General features: G+C 42.4%; 1 protein-coding gene across 1 annotated transcript in view; it reads left to right on the top strand.

Annotated features, from left to right (window-relative positions):
• CDHR3 (cadherin related family member 3) overlaps window positions 1–17469 on the top strand; it is a 37572-nt gene that overhangs the window by 1249 nt on the left and 18854 nt on the right. Inside the window, exons 3-9 of the mRNA XM_063135015.1 lie at window positions 1704–1872; window positions 5582–5673; window positions 8025–8119; window positions 8258–8362; window positions 11678–11832; window positions 13754–13943; window positions 16215–16380. Of these exons, the coding sequence (XP_062991085.1) occupies window positions 1704–1872; window positions 5582–5673; window positions 8025–8119; window positions 8258–8362; window positions 11678–11832; window positions 13754–13943; window positions 16215–16380 (972 nt within the window). The remainder of the gene's footprint in view (window positions 1–1703; window positions 1873–5581; window positions 5674–8024; window positions 8120–8257; window positions 8363–11677; window positions 11833–13753; window positions 13944–16214; window positions 16381–17469) is intronic.

Raw genomic sequence — 17469 nt, 5'->3', positions numbered from 1 at the left:
CAAACAAGCATCTCCCAGCTGTTTTGTCTATTGCATTGTTTCCAGACTAAGTAGAGAAGCAAATTCAGGGCTGGGCTGGAAGGAATAGCTAGAGCAACTGTTTCTGCTTGTGTTTATTTCTGTCTGGATTTTCAGAGACAGAGGCCATAGCTAGACAGGGCCATATCCCAGGGCAATCCCTGTGCATTCACATGACGCACAGGGAATCCCGGGAGCAGGGAGGGATGAGCCCTCCCTCTGCCCGGGATTTGGCCCTACCCTTTGAACCCTCTTTTTCCACGGTCTCGGGCTGATCCTGAGACTGCAGAATGTGTGTCCCAGCTCCTCACAGTTGCTCGTGAGGAGCCAGGACCTGCGCACAGGGTGCAGAGCTCAGGAGCTCTGCGCCCATCAGGGATGGGGTGGGGGGAATGGGGGAGATTGTTAGAAATAAAAAAAGTACCTTTTGCGCATGAGTGCTCGTGCGCTCATGTCCTTTAAGAAAAAATAAAATGGCGGATGCGACATCCTCTCCCTCCAGGGTTGTCGCGCGCTGTGTGTAAACAAAGGGAATGATCTCACAATAAAAATATTGCGAGATCCTTACCCCTTCATCGCACTATACCAAGTAGGTCTAGCTGAGGCCAAAGAGTGTCTCTACATTAAAGAAAAACCTGCACCCTTACCATTTTTCTTCTTCTTCTGGGTCTTTCTGCATTGACTACGGCTCCTTCAGATGGTGACCAATGACAACCACATGATTTGTAATTGAAAATTTCCCCTCTTGGCAAACCTCCATGTTAAATAAAACAGAGCCATCTAGTGGCCCACAGTATCCCTTGATAATTGTAAATAGTGCATCATCTTTGATATTTGTAAAGCAAGATTATCAGGGGAAGACGTGGGATACATTCTGGAGGTTAACAGTGTCATGTAAAGGACCTGCAAACTTCCATGTGTGGCCAACCATGGGCATGCAGTAAATCACTCATGTGGAGAAGCTCAAAGGCTACAATTTAAGTCCCACATCTCAGTGAGAGAGAGATAAGCAAGTGCGTGGCTTTTACTTAAAAGCAATAAATCTGCAATCCTTCAAACACTTGTCTGGAAGTAATCTCCATTGAATACAGTGGGACTTGCCTCCATGTAAAGATGCATGGGATTGCACCAAAAATATGCTTAACTTTGAGTGGATTATACCCAAGGATTTTTTAAAACCTCATAAGAACATATGCTTTAAATGAAGCTCAAATGATGTCTAAAACATTGCACAACTTGGTAAAAGGAAACGTTGTTTTAGTATGTACTCATTTAGTTCTATATTTGATATTTAAATACTTTGGGTTGAAACAAGTTAGATGCACTTAGGTCTCATTGAAATCAGTGTGAACAGTTAGACTTGAGGACAAGTGTGGTCTAGTGGTAAGACTAGTACTGGGAAGACCCTGATTCAAATCTACACTCAATCATTAACTCACTGGGTGAATTTGGGTCACTTACCATTTCTCAGCCTAACCTATCTCACAGGGATGTTGTGAGAATAAAATGGGGACAACGACAATGTACACTACATTGAGTTTCTTGGAGGAAAGGTGGGATATAAGGTTCTAAATAATAGTAATTAACATGTCCAGTTGATTTCAATGTGAACTAGATGCAACTAACTTAGTCTGGATCCAGCCCAATATTTGCCAATCGTTGCTTCTTCTTCTTTTAAATTTCAGGTTGTTACCAGTGGGGAACTCACTCTAGATTATGAAACCATGCCCAACCAATTTGACTTGCAGATCCTGGTTTACGACACAGCTGGGGCAAGTGACCTACGAATTCTAACTGTTCAAGTGCTTGATGTAAATGAACCTCCAGTGTTTCAAGGGAATGCAGCAACACAAAGTAAGATGTTGACAGGGAATAAAATGAATGTTTACCAGACTGCTGATAGCTGAAACCCTCTGTTTTCATAAATTACATTTGAAGGCACAGTTCACTTACAAAGCTTACTATTAGAGTGTGTAAGAGTAAAAACAACAACACAAGAACAAGCTTACTTATTATTTAACAGTGCCATCAGTTTCTCAATTTACCTTAAATCTAGGAATCTGTGTGGGAACCCCAAGCGTCTGGATTTATTATCTGTAGAGGGAGCAACATTTAGCAAACTCCCCCTAAGCACTGCAGGGCAAAGTCCAGTCTGTGGCCCCTTTTGCCTTTCTTTTGCCTAGAGCATGGACAGACAAAATTGTAGTGAGCATTTGTGTGTATGTGAATGAATGTGAATGTGTAAATTATCCTCGATGTTTTCAAACATGCAGCAGTCTTTACCTCCCTGTCCTTCCAACCTACATTTTTCACTAGATGGGCTTTTTGCCTGTCTAGCTACAGTATTTCACAGGGAGACAGAAGGAGAGGCCTCAGGATAGCTGGTATCCTAGCCTCTCCAGTTTCCTCCTCTCTACACCCACTGAAATCCACCCCATTTCCCCCTCTCTGAGATCAAGTTCCTGATTTAGGAGAGGCAGCCAGTGTGGTTCTTTTCTCCCCAGGTGCGAAAGTGAAGCTGATCAGATCTCTGATTACCCCTCTGAGGTCAGAGAGCTGAGTCTGATCTCAGATTGGGGAATCTGAAATATCCTATGGCCCCTCAGACGCTGTTTAAACGCCATAGGATTGTTCCTCCCAACATTAAAAATAAATAAAAGCACCATTAAAAACTCAGTAATAATAATAATAATAATAAAAAAACATCAGCCAAATAATTTTTAAAAAAACCTACATCAACAAAGCTGTTTACATGCTAAAGGCCTGCCTGAATAAAAACATCATTGCCTGTTGGCAGAAGGACTCCATCGACAGGGAATTCCAGAACCTGAGAGCAGTGACTGAGAAGGCACTCTCAGGTCTCCACCCAATGTCCCTCTGATGGTGATGAGACCTAGAGAAGGGCCTCTCCCAAGGAGGTCCATATGGGAGAAAGTGTTGTTTCAAATGGCCTGGTCCTAAGTTGTATAGAGTTGGGACCAGGTACTTTAACTCTATAGTTAGAGTTAAAGGCATAGAGTTAAATTTAGAGTTAAATGTCTATAGGCATAACCAGTACTTTAAATTATGCCTGGAAACAGACCAGTAGCCAGTGAAGCTGTTTTAACAAGGAGTCACATTCTCTCCATAACCTACTTCAGTCAACATAATGTCTGGATGCAGCATTCTGGACCAGCTGAAGTTTCTGGACACCTTTCAAAGGCAGCCCTATGTAGAGTATGCTACTCTTGTCCTAATGGGATGTAACAAAAGCATGTGTCACAGTGGCCAGATCCAACATCTCCAGGAACAATTGCCTACTATCCTTAACTGTGCAAACATCTTCCTGGACATCACCGAAACCTAGGTGTTCAGGTGCAGGGCTGAATCTAGGAGTACATCCAAAACTGCAAACCTGACTCAGGTTCCATATTGCTGTATTGTTTGAAATGCAATATTTAATAACAGGTCCAGCAGGTTTTTGGATGACATGTTAAACACGGCAAGCACTAATTATGCCGCTTTCAAAATAGAGGAATGCATCCCCCAAGATGTGAAATACACAGATTAATGGAGTCATCAGTTACGTTGTGCTGCTGTCCCACTGAAATGAAGGGGATTGCAGAGGAGCAGTGCAGGGTTTGGTGGGTTTCATGTGAGAAGATGGCAAAAGCCCTACAAATAAACTAGTATAATTCTAAAAAAATAGTTTAGTCACAGTGCAGAAGTCACTGGGCGGGGCTTAACACAGGGCACCTACTGCATCCATGGTGCCTCTTTCCTTCAGCAATCCCTGAATAGAACTAGTGTAAGAGCTGGAATGATATACACACTTACTAGGGGCCTTGCTAAACCTACCTTAAAATCCAGGCGTGTGGAGGGGCCAGCCCGTGCTAGAAGTAGCACGGGCTGTCGCTCCTATCCGCACGTCGACACCACGGGGTAAAGGAAAGCCCCGTCGCATCGGCCATTTTGTTTTTTATCTTAAAGGGGCCATGTGCGCAGGAGCGCACCAATGATAAAGGTAGGTTGTTGTTGTTTTTTAAAAAAGGGTTCCCCGCTCCCCCCACCCCCGATTTCCCCCCTGGCCGTGATCCCCCCCGCCCGCCCGCGATCTCTGATCCCGCCCGCCCACCCACAGCCTCCGATACCGCCCTGCCTGCCCACCCGCGATCTCCAATCCCCCCATCCACCCCTGGCTCCGTTTTCTCCCATCTCCCCCCTGCCTGCCAACCCGCGATCTCCAATCCCCCGCCCGTGATCTCTGATCCCCCCATCCCCCCTGGCTCCATCCCCCCCCATCTCCCCACCCTGCCCCTGGTGGCCGCAGTGCTCCTGTGGAGAGCTGTGTGCTGTCTGCCCCTTTTCCTGGTAAAAGTGAGTAAATGCGGTAGCTGGGAAAAGCAGCGGAACGGACTACACGCCCGCGGTCTTGGGCTCAGCCCGAGACTGCGGGAAATACTGCCCCACAACTGGTGCCGGTTATCCTGGGCCAAGGGAGGGATGACCCCTGCCTGACCCCAGTATCCCCTGTGTGTCATCTGGACGCACAGGGGCCGGCCCGTGGCTCGCACCGGGCTAAACCCTGGTCTAGCAACGGCCTAGGAGTAAGTCCCATACTTACTTCTGAGTAAACTCACCTAAGATTATACTGCAAGTGATCCCACACATCAAGCAGGTATTTCCTAATACTAGAACCTGTGATCATCCCATGAAGCTGATTGGTGGGAGAATCAGGACAGATAAAAGGAAGCGCTTCTTCACACAACACATCGTTAAACTGTGGAATTCACTACCACAAGATGTAGTGATGGCCACCAATTTGGATGGTTTTAAAAGCGGGCTGGACAAATTCCTGGAGGAGAAGGCTATTAATGGCTACTAGTCCTGATGGCTGTGTGCTACTTCCAGTATCAGAGGCAGTAAGCCTATATACAGCAGTTCTGGGGAACATAGGTGGAAGGGTGCTTTTGCACCTATGTCCTGCTTGTGGGTCCTTGGTCGACAGCTGGTTGGCCACTGAGTGAATAGATTACATTTATTGTATTTTTATTTATTATTTATTTATATCCTGCCTTTTTTCCTCCAAAGAACCCAAGGCAGCGTACATAATCCTCCTCTTCTCCATTTTATTGTCTCAACAACAACCCTGTGAGGTGGGTTGGGCTGAGAGTCTGTGACTGCCCCAAAGTCACCCAGTGGGTTTCTATGGCCGAGTGGAGACTAGAACCCGGATCTCCTGACTCCTGACTCCTAGTCCAACACTCTAGCCACTACACCACACTTGCTCTCCTGTTCTTATTTCAGGTGAATTGTTATGAATGGTTCCACTGTAATATATAGATCCACCTTTTAACAGCATTTCTTCATGTAAACGCTTAATTTTTAAATTATTAAATTAAGCTGCAAGGATTCATCCAGGTCATTTCATTATGTTACATCAGATTGATAAGTAGGATACCACACATGCATCAAACCACAATGTGTGTGTGTGTGTGTGTGTGTGTATATATATATTATATGCTTGCACAATATGTTTCTTAATCTCCTTAAATTAATGTACGTCATATTTCTATCATTACAGCTGTCACAGTCTACATTTTGGAAAACACACCCATTGGACCTATTTACAAACTTAATGTAAGCGATCCTGAAAAACCACCTAGAGAGATCAATGTAAGTTTTGTTCAACAAATGCTTTAGCAGCTACAAAATCCGTTAAAACCTTTCTCTCTTGCATTTACTAATCAGAAATGCTTTTAAGTAACAACAACACTCAAACAGCTTTGGGGAGAAAGGGTGGTTTTCAGTTTGGCTGGGATTAAAAGCCCACACAGACCCTATGGAATAAAGAGCTGGGTTGAGGAAAAACAAATGTAATTTATTATTTTAAACAATTGTACTTATTATCAAAAAATGTGAAATGCTGTGATATAAGATTCTGGTCTTATATTACCTGGACATCTTGTTCCTGGTCTGTTGGTCCTAGCACTCTTTTTAAAAATTAAAACTTTCTCAAGCAATTCTATACAGCTGCAAAGTCATATATAGCATGTAACTGGAAGTCTCCAAAGCAACCAGCTAAGGAGCTAGTTTAATTTGGGAAACTATGACTATGTATAAACTTATTCAGTAAGCGCAACAAGCAAGGGATCCTAACTTTAAGAAAGATATTGGGCTTTTCTACATGAGGCATTTATCATGCGCTTGTGATTTCTTACTCATGGTTGTTTACAGGTTTTTTAGACAATTGACCCTGATTTCACTGGAGCACTTTTTAGAGCAGCGAAACTATGGTATTTGTTTATAAAAGCGAAAGAAAATGGGTTTGTTTTTTTTACTTGTGTATTTGTGGTATTCTGCTATACCATAGTGCCACCTAATGTTTTTGTAGTGGAAAATCAGGAAAGGAAATGCTGTTCATGTAGTGCTGGGATCTCAATTCTGCAATGAAACTGAAAGTAGATACAGTGGATTAACAGCGGATAATTCATTTCCTATGCTGAAGCCATTCAGAGTTCTCATCAAATTCCAACCAAGGACAGTTGCCTGTATTTTTTCTGACTAATACACACATAACGCCCCCCCCCCCGCACTTGTATATTTATTCTTTCATTAAAAATTTGGCTCCTACTTAGGCGGTTTTACTGTAGATGTAACACAAGCATATAGGGTCTAGATTAAGAATTATAATTACTGAGTTCCTTTGTCCCTTTAGTGATCTTATTATGTTATTATGTTTGTTCTTCTTCTTGTTGTTGCCTTTATTTTGTTAACTTTACTTTGAAATATAATATAATACAAGTTCATGGCGTTGGGGAGACTGATGTGATAAGAATATAAGAAGTTTTATCTGACCCAGAAACATATTTCCAGCAGTGGACAGCCAGATGGGAAAAGGAAGTTCACAACCAGGGCATTGAGGGGACACCCCCCAACCCCCCCCATTGTTTGTTTCCAATGTCTGGGACATAGAGATAGTCTGTCTTGGAGTATGGGGCTCCTATTTATGTCTCTTGTCTATCAACGTAGAGAAAACTTTTCCCAGTGGGACAATAGCAAAGATGAGGCACGTTCAGGCCTGCAGACATTCCCCCTGACTTCCCATGGCTATTGCTCCACGGATAGCCTGTCCTGCAACCCCTTAAGCTAGGCTGCTGCTTACAGGTACAGTGTGGAATAAGACTCAACTGCAAGTCTGTTTGATTTTCTGTATATCAAATGGGGGAAAGAGGGAGGGAGGGTGTGATCATGGCCTTCACGACAGGCAGCAAGGGCTCTTGGGCTGGCCCTGGTTTACTGAGGTACTAACGTTCCTGTAAAGAAACCTGAGAGTTAACTATCAAGTATGGCAAGAGTATGGAACCTCTGCCAGCCCATGGGCAGAATTCCATTTCAGATTCTAGGAGTGGGAGGGGCTGAAGTCCAAAAGGGCAGGGCCAATATGTATATATAAATAGCAGCATATTTTATCTCAAAGCTCTTACTACGAGTAACTAAGCCTTAGGAGGGGCTATTTTTAGAAAGGGGGGAAATGGATCAAAAGAGGAGTGTGGTGTAATCTCTCTTTAAGATGAACTGTTTCCCAGCACAGCTGAAGAGTATTTAACTAACCAAGTGTTTTGGGGTTTGTTAGTTCATAGTACGGATGGCATGCTGGTACTTGCTTTCTGTCTGGAATAAAGAATAAACCTTTCTTTGTCTGCTATCTGGGAGCCTTGATTACACATGGGCTTGTTCCACTTAACCCTTGAAGGACAAGACATTACATCGTGTTTGAAGTGGGATCTGAACTAACGTCTCCAAGAGAGACATTACACTGAGAACTGACTAAAAGATTTGTGGTCATGGGAAAAGGGATGCGGCCAACCCAGGAACACCGGAGGCCTCCAAGCCTGAACTTCTGCACCCCAGAATTAGGGCCATGACTTAAGATGAAACAAATTGCATTCGCCATTTGCGTTGTTCTTAAACACATTACATAACAAACACTACCGTTATAACCCAATTCATGTCATTTATTCCAGTTTTTATTGACTTCAGAACCATTACTATTCAATATTTCTCAAACTGGAACCATTTATTCTAAGAAGGTATTTGATTATGAGAAAGATCCACATAGGTAAGTACATGTTTATAGTAAGTTCCATATATTAGGAAGCACATAATTGAAATTTGTAATTTCAGTTATGTGAAATATATCGAGATATATTGCATATAAACTGCAAAATAATACTTGAGTTGTGTTTTGGTTTTACAGCTATATCTTAAACATTGTCGCAAAAGACCACCTTGGTCTGAATACCAGTAGGACTGTGATTGTCAGTATCATAAACATCAATGATGAACCACCAACCTTTAACATGTAAGTGCATCAAAACAAATGTAGTTAGGCTTTATAACTGAGTAGTCACAGTGCGAGGGGGAGGGGGAGGGAGAATAAACGCCAGTGGAGGCTAGTGGTTCCAATGTCAGTGGGGTGATGAATCTGTTCCCGGTTTCAGTCAGAACCAGTCTGAACTCTAAAGAAGCTATCCAAGGTGTGAAGCCCTCAGTATAGGTGGGTATTCAAACATCTACTTGCACAGATGTCTTGGATATGCTTTTACCCAAATACTCTGAATCAAATTAGGGCTGTTACCAAAAAAGAAAGAAAGAGAGCAATCTGATGGCCCCTAAGCAGTGTCTGGGGGTGGGATAGGAATGTTCGGTTTACTGGCTCCAAGGTTGGAGGCAGGGCTCTGGCCTCGGAGTCCGTAAACCATGCTAATAGCTGGTGTGCCTGCCACAACTCCATGCTCAGAAACTCGAGCACAATTGAGGGAAAGGGGGCAGTCCCGGGGGCAGAGAGGGAAGGAAACCAGGGGCTTGTCTATACAGCTTGTTTACCCCAACTTAAATGCACATATTCGCGTTTCAGAACACATGATGCAGCCGTCCATTTGCTGTAACGCTGGGTTTTTAACGCTATAATGCGCTTATTCACATTTGCAATTTACTGCAACTTTTGGATCACGTCTGAGTTTGCACCGCATTGTGCTTATGTGTCATTGGGGGAGTTAAATTGCATTTTGACATGTGGGTGGAGCTTTGAGGGTAGGACAAAGTGATTCCCCGCCTTCCCACCTATCATGTCCTCTGGCTGCGTTGTTCCTTCCTGCTGTTTTGATGTTGATGGAGCTTTAAAATTAAAACAAAGAGGGTGGAATGGGCAGCAAGAGGGAGGAGACATGTTCAGTCCCCCGCTCGCATCCTCCTCTGCTGTCTCGTCCCTTTCCCTCCTTGGTTTTCCTCTTATATGAATCTGTGGAGCTCCGCACATAAAATTTATAGCTTGCATTGTCTATAATCCATAGCCTCATATGTGTGAATGTGCACATATGCGCATTAATAACTGCACTATAAGAAAATTCAGCAGATAAATCGCTGTTGCTGCTGCAGTGTGACACTTTTTACCTAGATTCGAATCAATGAAAATTTGGGTTTATATTCAATGAAGAGCAATCCCGTTCTCACATAGACAGGGGCCAGGGAAGTTGCCTCCTTGTCTCCTGCTCCCAAGCACACATTAGGATACTCAGCATACTTCAGTTTCAGAGATTGGCAGCTATCAATTTAGGACTGCACTCTTATGCTGTTAACCACATGGGTTTTAATCAATGAATTTATTAATATGTTTACATGTGAATAAGAACAATATTTTTCTAAAGGAAAAAAGCATACTTTGCCTTTAGATTATGTATTCATATGTCATAGCTGGTGTCCACGCTTTATCCTTAGTTGTAAAAGAAAAGGAGAAAGTGGCACTTCTGAGATGGCACTTGCCGTGCAATTTTTAAAAGTTCTTATAGTCAAAATAATGAACTCTTTTATTTTTAATTTGCTGCCTGATAAGTCAGGAACACCATTTTAGTCAATCAAAAGGTTTTTATCTAACTAATCACTAAGCATTGCAGTCCAAGATAAAAAAGATCCACAATCTGCTATTTTAATCTTGTATTGTTTTGCAGTTAATTTTTTATGGTTTTTATCTTTAATATTATGAATGACATTGAAAATATTTATACTGAAAGGTGGCACGCAAATCTAAATAAATGACTGTTTTGGCTGAAATTTACTCTGTGCGAAGAAGGATCAAACTGAAATATTATGCTACAAGGAATTTTGTTATTTAGGAGTCCAAATTTTAAAAAAATATGAATAAATACTTCCAATTAAATTATGGAAGAATCTGGAAACAAATAATAGCAGATATTAAAAGATGAATAAAATGAACTTGTTGCTATTGAGCAGAATATCGGTTATAAAGATTATGGTGGTGCCAAAATGTACATACTTGTTCTAAGTATTACCCACTGAAATTGCACCAAAAAATTTAAAATATGGCAATCGACGATTGACACATTCATCTTTAAAAGTAAAAGTCCTGGGACACCAAAAAATTTAAGATATAGGAGGATAGAGGAAGGAGGATGGGGAATACTCCAGTTAAAACTATCAGCGTAGACACTTAATGTCTATAATCAATGTTTCACAAAATAAACATTAGGTTTGTATAGAAAAATCTTTATTTCAAGATACAGGCCTCACATTATTACCTTTCATTAAAAAAGAAATTTCAAAGGTTATACAACAACAACAGCAACAACAACAACAACACACAAGCATTATTTCCATATTAAAGGTCTGGAAATACAGAAAGGAATAATTGATGCCTGGGAAATCTCCACTGATACCAATCTGTAGACACCCGGATTTTCACCTAAAAGAGATAATGATAAATAAAAAGGCTTTAAAAGACAATCAGACTGGATAGATTAATGCATTATTATACAGATTTATCACCCGTATCTAGGACTCTCTGGAGGGCATAATTGAGGAATACAAATATTACATGGTTAGCATGATATCAACTATCCACAATTATTAGAAAGCAGTACATGGTACAGCAAGGCACCAGAAACTTGACAGATTTTGAAAGACTGGTAGTTAACACAGCAAAAAAAAGATAAAGGGCAAATAACTACTCTATATAGATTGCTACTTAAACAGGATTTAGGATCACAACAAGGGCTACGAACTTGCTGGGAATCTGACTGGACTATTAAAATATATCAAGAATATAGGACAAAAATGTGGGGGGAAATTCCTTTTAAAGCCACATCAGCTAAATGTACAGAGATATCTCTTAAAATATTGCAAAAATGGCATTTAACACCATCCAAAATAGCAAAGATAGACAAGTCTTACCATTGTGCTGGAGAGGATGTGGGGTCCGCGGATCCTATGTTCACATGTGGTGGGACTGTGAACATATTCAAAGATCCTGGATGGATATTTTTTTTGAAGGAATATCCATCAAAATTGAAATAACAGTAATAAAAACACCAGAATTGGCATTACTTAATAAATTTTATGGCCAAAATTACATAAAAAGTAAATTGATTATCTCTTAATAGCAGCATGTATGCTGATAACCAAATGTTGGAAGAAAGCAAAAGGTCTAAATATAAGAAAATGGTACAGCATTGCATGGGAAATAGCATTCTCAGAGAAACTTACTCAGTGTTTGAGAGTACTAAAAGGAAAAAGGAAAAAAGACAGTTTTGCTACAGAATGGTCATGTTTTGTTTGTGTACACACACACAAACAAAATAACACCACCTGTTTTCTACTATAGGGCACAAAGATTTTTCAGGATTAAAGAAGAAGCAACACCAGGACATATTGTTACCAACCTAACAGCTACGGATCCAGATGGTGAGGGCTTTTATAATAGCCTTCGTTTCAGCATCACTAATCCTGGAGGGATTCCTAATTTCTCCATAAATCCAGGTAAGGAATTCATCCTATCGAATCAATTCCTGGAGGGTGCTGAATGGCAAGAAACGTTACAAGGTATGGAAAACAATATGATGACTTGTTGAAGGAACTTAGTATGTTTAGCCTGGAGAAGAGAAGACTGATAAGGCAGGAATCAATTACAGGAGGATAGGATTTGATTGAACTATCCTAACAGTGTAAGCAGTTTGACAATGGAACCACTTGTCTAGAGAGGTGGTGATGCTCTCCTTTACTGGAGATCTTCAAGCAGAGGCTGGAATTTCAGGCATCAAGCAGGGGGTTTGATTCGATGGCTTGATTTGTTCTGCTTGCTTTGTCTATTCTATAGTTTGGTCTCCTTTGAATGTGTTGCACTGGGGCCCTCTCTCCTCCTGCATGGCTGTGAGGAAAAGTTTGGAAGCTTTCACTTCCAAACTCTTCCAAACCCAAACCTTTATCTTAATTAAGATTTGTTGAAACAAGCCATCTTCAACCCAGGCACCATGAAGCTGGCTTGTTTCAACAAACCATAGTTAGGATTAACCACAATTTAGGGGCGGGGACAGCACAAGCTCTCCTGTCGGTTTGGGAAATCTCTCCTTTCGGTTTGGAAAGACGGTTTGGGAAATCTCTCTGGAAAGTTCTGAATAGAGGAAGCCATCCATATGGGGAAGGCATCACCCCTTCAGCTAAAGGGAAAGGGGAAGTGTGTGTGTGTGTGTGTGTGTGTCCATGGGTGGTAACAATAGAAACAGTTTAAGACATGGTCAGAAACAGAGGATTGGATCTAGATATAAGTATGCTTCGAATACACCCACCGAAATCAGTGGAAGTTAAGTTAAGTTAGTATATTAATACTAGTGTGTCTACTCTAAGTATGACCAAGGGCCTTGCTAGACCTACCTTGGAATCGGTGCTGGAGGAGCGACGAGCCTGTGCTACAAGTAGCAAGGTCAGTCGCTCCAATCCAGACGTCAGATGTGACGGGCTGCAGGAAAGCCCCGTCCCGTCCTCCATTTTGTTTCCCTCTTAAAGGGCTGGGTGCGCAGGAGCGCACCAGCGGAAAAGGTAGGGTTGTGTTTTTTAAAATAAATAGAGTTCCCCGCCCCCTGCCCCCAATTCCTCCCCCTGGCCTTGATTCCCCCCTGCGATCTCCACTCCCCGCCACCGCAATCTCCAATTCCCCCCCACAATCTCCGCTCGCCGCCGCCCACGATCTCCGATTCCCCCCATCCCCCCTAGCTCCGATTCCCCCCCTCTCCCCCCCTGCCCTGATGGCTGCAGCGCTCCAGCTACTTGTGTGTAAATGTGGTAGCCGGGAAAAGCGGTGGACTGGATGGAAAATACCGGGCCACAAGTGGTGCCGGTTACCTCGGGGCCAGGTAGGTTTGACCCCTGCCTGAGCCTGGGATCCCCTGTGCGTCATCTGGACACACAGGGATGAGCCCGGGCTTTGCACCAGGCTAACCCCTCATCTAGCAAGGCCCTAAGTCTGGAACCAACCCAGAGAGAATGAGTTGTGAGCTCTGATGGCACCTTGTGGTTCTGGTTCTTCTCTCTGGAGATATGATGTGAGACAATGGATCTGTTGCCTGCTGTGAATTTTATGCTGTTTGTTTCTATCTACATTCTACTTGTATATTTATTTTATAAATAGACAACATATAAAATATTACACAAATGCCTTAAATCTCCAGTGATCAACGGAAGCCAAATCCATTAGTCCTATCCCTGGAACATCTCACAGCTCAGGCAAATGGGAAGCACAAAACAGTATATTATATTTTTACAGTATAGGAGGTGTTGATATTGAAGAAAAAAGTATGTGCAATGTGGAGCAACCTAATTAATCTTCAAAATAACATTCTGAAGTTAGTCGCAGAAGATATTTGCGCATGTAACTGGAAATCCTTACCATTTATTTCCATCTTAGATAATGGTTCGATTCAGGTGAGCAGCATGATAGATCGTGATGCTGCTCCATTCAAAGAACATCCCAACATTACTTTGGAAATTCGTGTTGTTGATAGTCCAAGTGGCACAAGAAGTGATACAGCAGAAATTGTTATATTCATTGAAGACCTTAATGACAACCCACCAGTATGTGATCAATATAATTACAGGTATTAACATTTATTCACATTCCTCAAACTTTGGGAAATGATATCATCTCATTTATTACATTTCTATACCCCTCCTCATAGCCAAAGCTCATTAGGTGCTTTTCAAATATTAAAACCCTGAAAGTACAATATAATAGCATAAAATAAAACCAGTTGTGTACAAAAGTCTAACAATTTTAAATAATCAACAGTAAATGCCAGGTCCCATTAAAGACCTTATCATATCATATGCAGTCAAATTCCTGGGAGTAGAGGGAAGTCTTAACTGGGTGCCAAAAAGATGACAATGTTGGCAATAGTTAGGCCCTAATTGAAGAAGGCTCTAAAATTAGGGGGGCACCACCAAGAAGGCCCTCTCCCTTGTTGCCGTCGTCTGAGTCTCCCTCAGTTGGAGAAGAGCCTCAGATGATGACTGTATATCAGTAGAGATGCTCCATCAGGTATTGCGATCCTGAGCTGTGCAAAGATTTATAGGTCAAAACCAGCACCTTGAATTGGACTTCAAAACATACAGGCAGCCAGTGCAAGTGGGCCAGAATCAGTGTTATATGTTCAGACTTTCCAAGCTCATCAGGACCTCAGGACCCTTCTTAGCATAGAATTTTGGATGTCAGGTTGTGAAGTCATAATGATTTATTGCCATAGTTTTAAAAATGTCATTGATTGTTACTTTAATATCGGATGATAACATTGCCAGTGTCTGAAGTAACTCACAGAAGGCCACTCTTAAGTATTAGTGTCAATATTAAAGGAAAGTGACAAAATCAAACCCTTGTAGGAACATTTAGTGGGATAGTTAAGAAAAAGAGGTGGCTTGTCTAAATCACTTGTTAGGGCTGTTGAAATAGTGAAACTCTTTAGTAAATAGTGCCCTCTTCCTTTCTAGTTCCTGAGTGCCCTGTCTCTTGGCTCCCTTCCTGTCTAGTGATTTCCCAAGCCCTTATTATGCCTGAAACTATCTCTCCTTTCTTATGCCAACAGCTCACCTCTTGTTTCAAGGCCCCATTTTAGATTTCTTATAATCAGACTGACTTTCTGCTTTCCTCACAGAAGCTGCACTGTTTGACAACATTTTATGGCAAGGCTCCACTATGACAGTCTATTTGTGAACGTTCTATGACATCGCAGCAGCTTAGGCAAAGGGTAGAGTGGCCTTGCAGACTACGAGTGACAGCCAAAGTTTACCCTATTATATCTGTAAAATTATTTTGGCCACAATCAGGGTGAGTCAGAGGAAGGCAACTGCCTCAGGAAACAGATGTTCTGGAGCAGCCGTGGAAACCTTCCCTTACCGTCCCTCCTTATGCCCCAGCTTCTCCCCTGTGTTAGAGTTCAAGGACAAAACTTTGTAAATTAAAGCCACCCAGCCTGTCCTGTGCCCCTAAACTAGCCTGCTGCCTCAGGTATCACGGAGGATGCCATCTCCATGATAAGATGGCAAGATACAACTGCCAGTCCAGATGGCTTCTGTATGTGGAATGGGAAGGAAACACCATCATGTATTTTGCCTCAGGCAGCAGCCGTAGCCACAAGCCCCCACAAAATTGCACTAGTTACACACAGTACTCAATGAAAATATATTTCCCATTCATAATATCAGTCCCTATGCTACAGTGCTTCTTTTCTTGGAGTTGCATCTTAAAGCACTTTGCAATTTAATTGGAGGAGGGCTGTTTAAACAGTTGCACCTTTTGCGTGTTTATGTCTATTATTTCAGTAGCCAGCAGCAAGGCTATCTCTCACCCCCTTCTACCTAAATATAAGACCTGGGATGGATATTGTGCTTAGGGGGAAATTCTCATTACTTCAATCAACTGGAAAAGGCTCTTACCCCCTTTTTGGGGAGGGGAACACTTAGCTGCAACAATAACGTCCTCTCAGGTGATTCCCATCTTTGGTGTTTTAGTGAAGAACTAGAAACATGAGAAGGAAAGTAAGAACTACCATTTTGAGGTCTTTGACATGTGCACACATTTTTCTGTGTGAACATTGCCGCTAGGACTGGTCCTATGATGTTCCCACAACTTCTGTGGCAGACTACTCCATGACCAAAATGCCTTGGTTGTTCACCAGTGCAATGTGCCTTGTTGGGATCAAGTATGCCTAATCAGTGTCTCACTTCTGTTCCTATGTGAGCATACTCTAAAAAAGAAATACCTTACTAAAATAACACACGTGAAGTGTTTTAAACATTTAGGAAAGGTTCTATTAATTGCAAAGTACTAGAAAGCCTGAAACAGTCTTTATGTGTATTTCCCCCCTTTTAAGCAGAGTAGAGATTCCTGAAACAAGTCATAATGGATCAGTCATTGATTTGAGAAATGACTGTAAAGACATTGATGCTGAGTCACCAAACAACCTGTTTAACTTCACTGGACTGTCTGGAGTTGGAAGTAATAAATTCCGTCAGAAATCACCTGGCTCAGGAAGTATCGAGGTCAGCTAATTTATTCCTACAGAACATGGGGAAGGAGGCAATTTTTCATAATAAAGCATTTGTTTTAGCTCACGTTCAGTCAGAAAAAAATATTTCACATTGCAGTAGTGTTAAAGGTGGCATAACTGTTGGCTAGGGACAGACAAGATATTAGGCCCAGTCAAGAGAAATTTAGTAGTTAATCTTAAGCCCCATCCTGGAATGACACGCTTTCCGCTTTAAGGCCACCATTAGTGTAATGGGGGTGGGGAGGTGGAATGATGTGCTTTCTGGAGGCGTGTCATTCTCCCCCACTACTCCAATGGGGACCTTAAAGGTGAAGTGTGTCATTCCCAGATATTATAGAAAGGCCCCTGACTGTAGCACTGGGAGGGGGGATGACACACTTTCCCCTCCAATTGGGGTCTTTAAGGCCCCCATTGGAGTGGAGGAGGGGAAAGCGTGCTTTCAGGGGCCTCCGGAAAGTACGTCATTCCCCCTCGCCATGTGGTGGAGGGAACAATGCACTTTCCAGAGGCCCTGGAAAACATGCTATCCCTCTGACCCCACAGTGTGGGGTGGGAATGACAGACTTTCCCCTCCTCCACTCCAATTGGGGCCTTTAAGGTGGCAGGGGGGATGATGCACTTTCTGGAGGCCCCAGAAATCCACTCCCCCCACACCAGGTGTCCTTTTTTTTGGTTTCCCAAAAGTGCTCATCCTATTTCTGCTCTGCTGTCAGTGCTCCAAGGATTGTAACAAGTAAAAGGGAGGGAAGAGAGGGGCAGATTGGGGGAAGGAAAGTATGTCTGCCCCTGAGCAAGCGTACTTATTTTCCCACCACCCACCGTCTGCTCTGCCAGCAAGACTCTGGCAGGGATTGGGCTTTGATGATTCCTCTGGCTTGGAGTCTCCCTTCCCCAAAAGATTGTCTTGTTAATATATAAATCTCTCCTAAAAAAATAGAAAAGGCCTTCATTTGCTTTCTAAGAAACCCCATCAAAATTGGTAGAGCCAAACTTCCCTAAATAAATATCATTTTGTACTTGAAACGTATTCAGTATTTGTACACTGAATAACCCATTTGTGTTGTGTATGAAGTAACCTTTT

The sequence above is a fragment of the Elgaria multicarinata genome, chromosome 9, assembly GCF_023053635.1.
Source record: "Elgaria multicarinata webbii isolate HBS135686 ecotype San Diego chromosome 9, rElgMul1.1.pri, whole genome shotgun sequence".
Lineage (NCBI taxonomy): Eukaryota > Metazoa > Chordata > Lepidosauria > Squamata > Anguidae > Elgaria > Elgaria multicarinata.
This window is presented reverse-complemented; position numbering and strand designations above follow the sequence as displayed.